This window comes from Cucurbita pepo, unplaced genomic scaffold (assembly GCF_002806865.2).
Source record: "Cucurbita pepo subsp. pepo cultivar mu-cu-16 unplaced genomic scaffold, ASM280686v2 Cp4.1_scaffold000352, whole genome shotgun sequence".
Classification (NCBI taxonomy): domain Eukaryota; kingdom Viridiplantae; phylum Streptophyta; class Magnoliopsida; order Cucurbitales; family Cucurbitaceae; genus Cucurbita; species Cucurbita pepo.
Window position 1 is genome coordinate 33,884 of NW_019646590.1, and position 1,021 is coordinate 34,904.

At 39.5% G+C, this 1,021-nt stretch overlaps 2 protein-coding genes across 2 annotated transcripts in view; both read left to right on the top strand.

Annotated features, from left to right (window-relative positions):
• Window positions 1-103: 103 nt before the first annotated feature.
• Window positions 104-772, top strand: LOC111785057 (heat stress transcription factor A-2-like). Its single transcript, XM_023665535.1, has one exon. It carries the CDS (start codon window positions 281-283, stop codon window positions 755-757), a length of 477 nt encoding a protein of 158 aa, XP_023521303.1. The 5' UTR covers window positions 104-280; the 3' UTR covers window positions 758-772.
• An 83-nt stretch (window positions 773-855) lies between these two features.
• Window positions 856-1,021, top strand: part of LOC111785054 — a 2,767-nt gene continuing 2,601 nt past the window's right edge. The window contains exons 1-2 of the mRNA XM_023665533.1: window positions 856-873; window positions 924-949. Of these exons, the coding sequence (XP_023521301.1) occupies window positions 856-873; window positions 924-949 (44 nt within the window). The remainder of the gene's footprint in view (window positions 874-923; window positions 950-1,021) is intronic.

Here is a 1,021-nt window from a genome sequence, read left to right on the forward strand (position 1 = left end):
AAAAAAAAAAAAAAAAAATTGAAAAGTTAACCCAAATAATTATTTATACTTTATTTTTAATTTTATCCATAAATACTTTTATTTTTCGTTTTTGTATTGGGAGGGGGGGAAATGGATTCATTGAACTGAATAGACATTAAATCAATCCAAAATATTCCATCCTTAGTTAAGGAATTTTTTGTACACTCTTTCCATTTTCAGTAGCAATTGGATGTTTCCACTGAGATCTATCAACCTTATCGGAAACAATTTCTCTGCGGTTTATTACGCTTGAGTGAATATGATTAACCAAACAACCCTCTCTGGCGGTGGCGGTGGCGGTGGCGGTGGCGGTGGCTGCCCCGACGGCGCTGCAACTGCAAGCGGTGACATCATGGATCAAAGGAGTGTTAAGGAAGAGGAGATGGAAGTAAGCACGGAGACGATGGGGGGCGGTGGAGGCGAATCTGATTGCGGCGGCGGAGGCGATGGGGGTTGGGCGTCATCGGCGACGGCGAAACCAATGGAAGGGTTGCATGAGGTGGGGCCGGCGCCGTTCCTGAAGAAGACGTATGAGATGGTGGAGGATCCGGAAACCGACCCGGTTGTATCTTGGAGCGAAGGCGGTAATAGCTTCATTGTTTGGGATTCTCATAAACTCTCCATCACTCTTCTCCCCAAATACTTCAAGCACTCCAATTTCTCCAGCTTCATCCGCCAGCTCAACACTTATGTCAGTATAAACCAATTTAATTTATTTTTTCTTATTTATTTTTAACATCTCAATCCTAAAATATATATTTATATCTTTTTTCTTCAGAAATATTATTTTATAAATTACTCTCTCTCTCAACCAATTCCAAACAACTACTTGGTATGCTTATAGTGACAAAAGTGAAGACTGGATTTCAATTCTAAGTTTTTTATTTGTTCCGTGCCTTTAGGTCTCATTTGATAACTATTTTGTTACGTAGCTCTTTTTAAGTTTTTGAAATTTGACTTGAATTTTGAAAATACTTTAACAACGTGGGTAACCCATGAA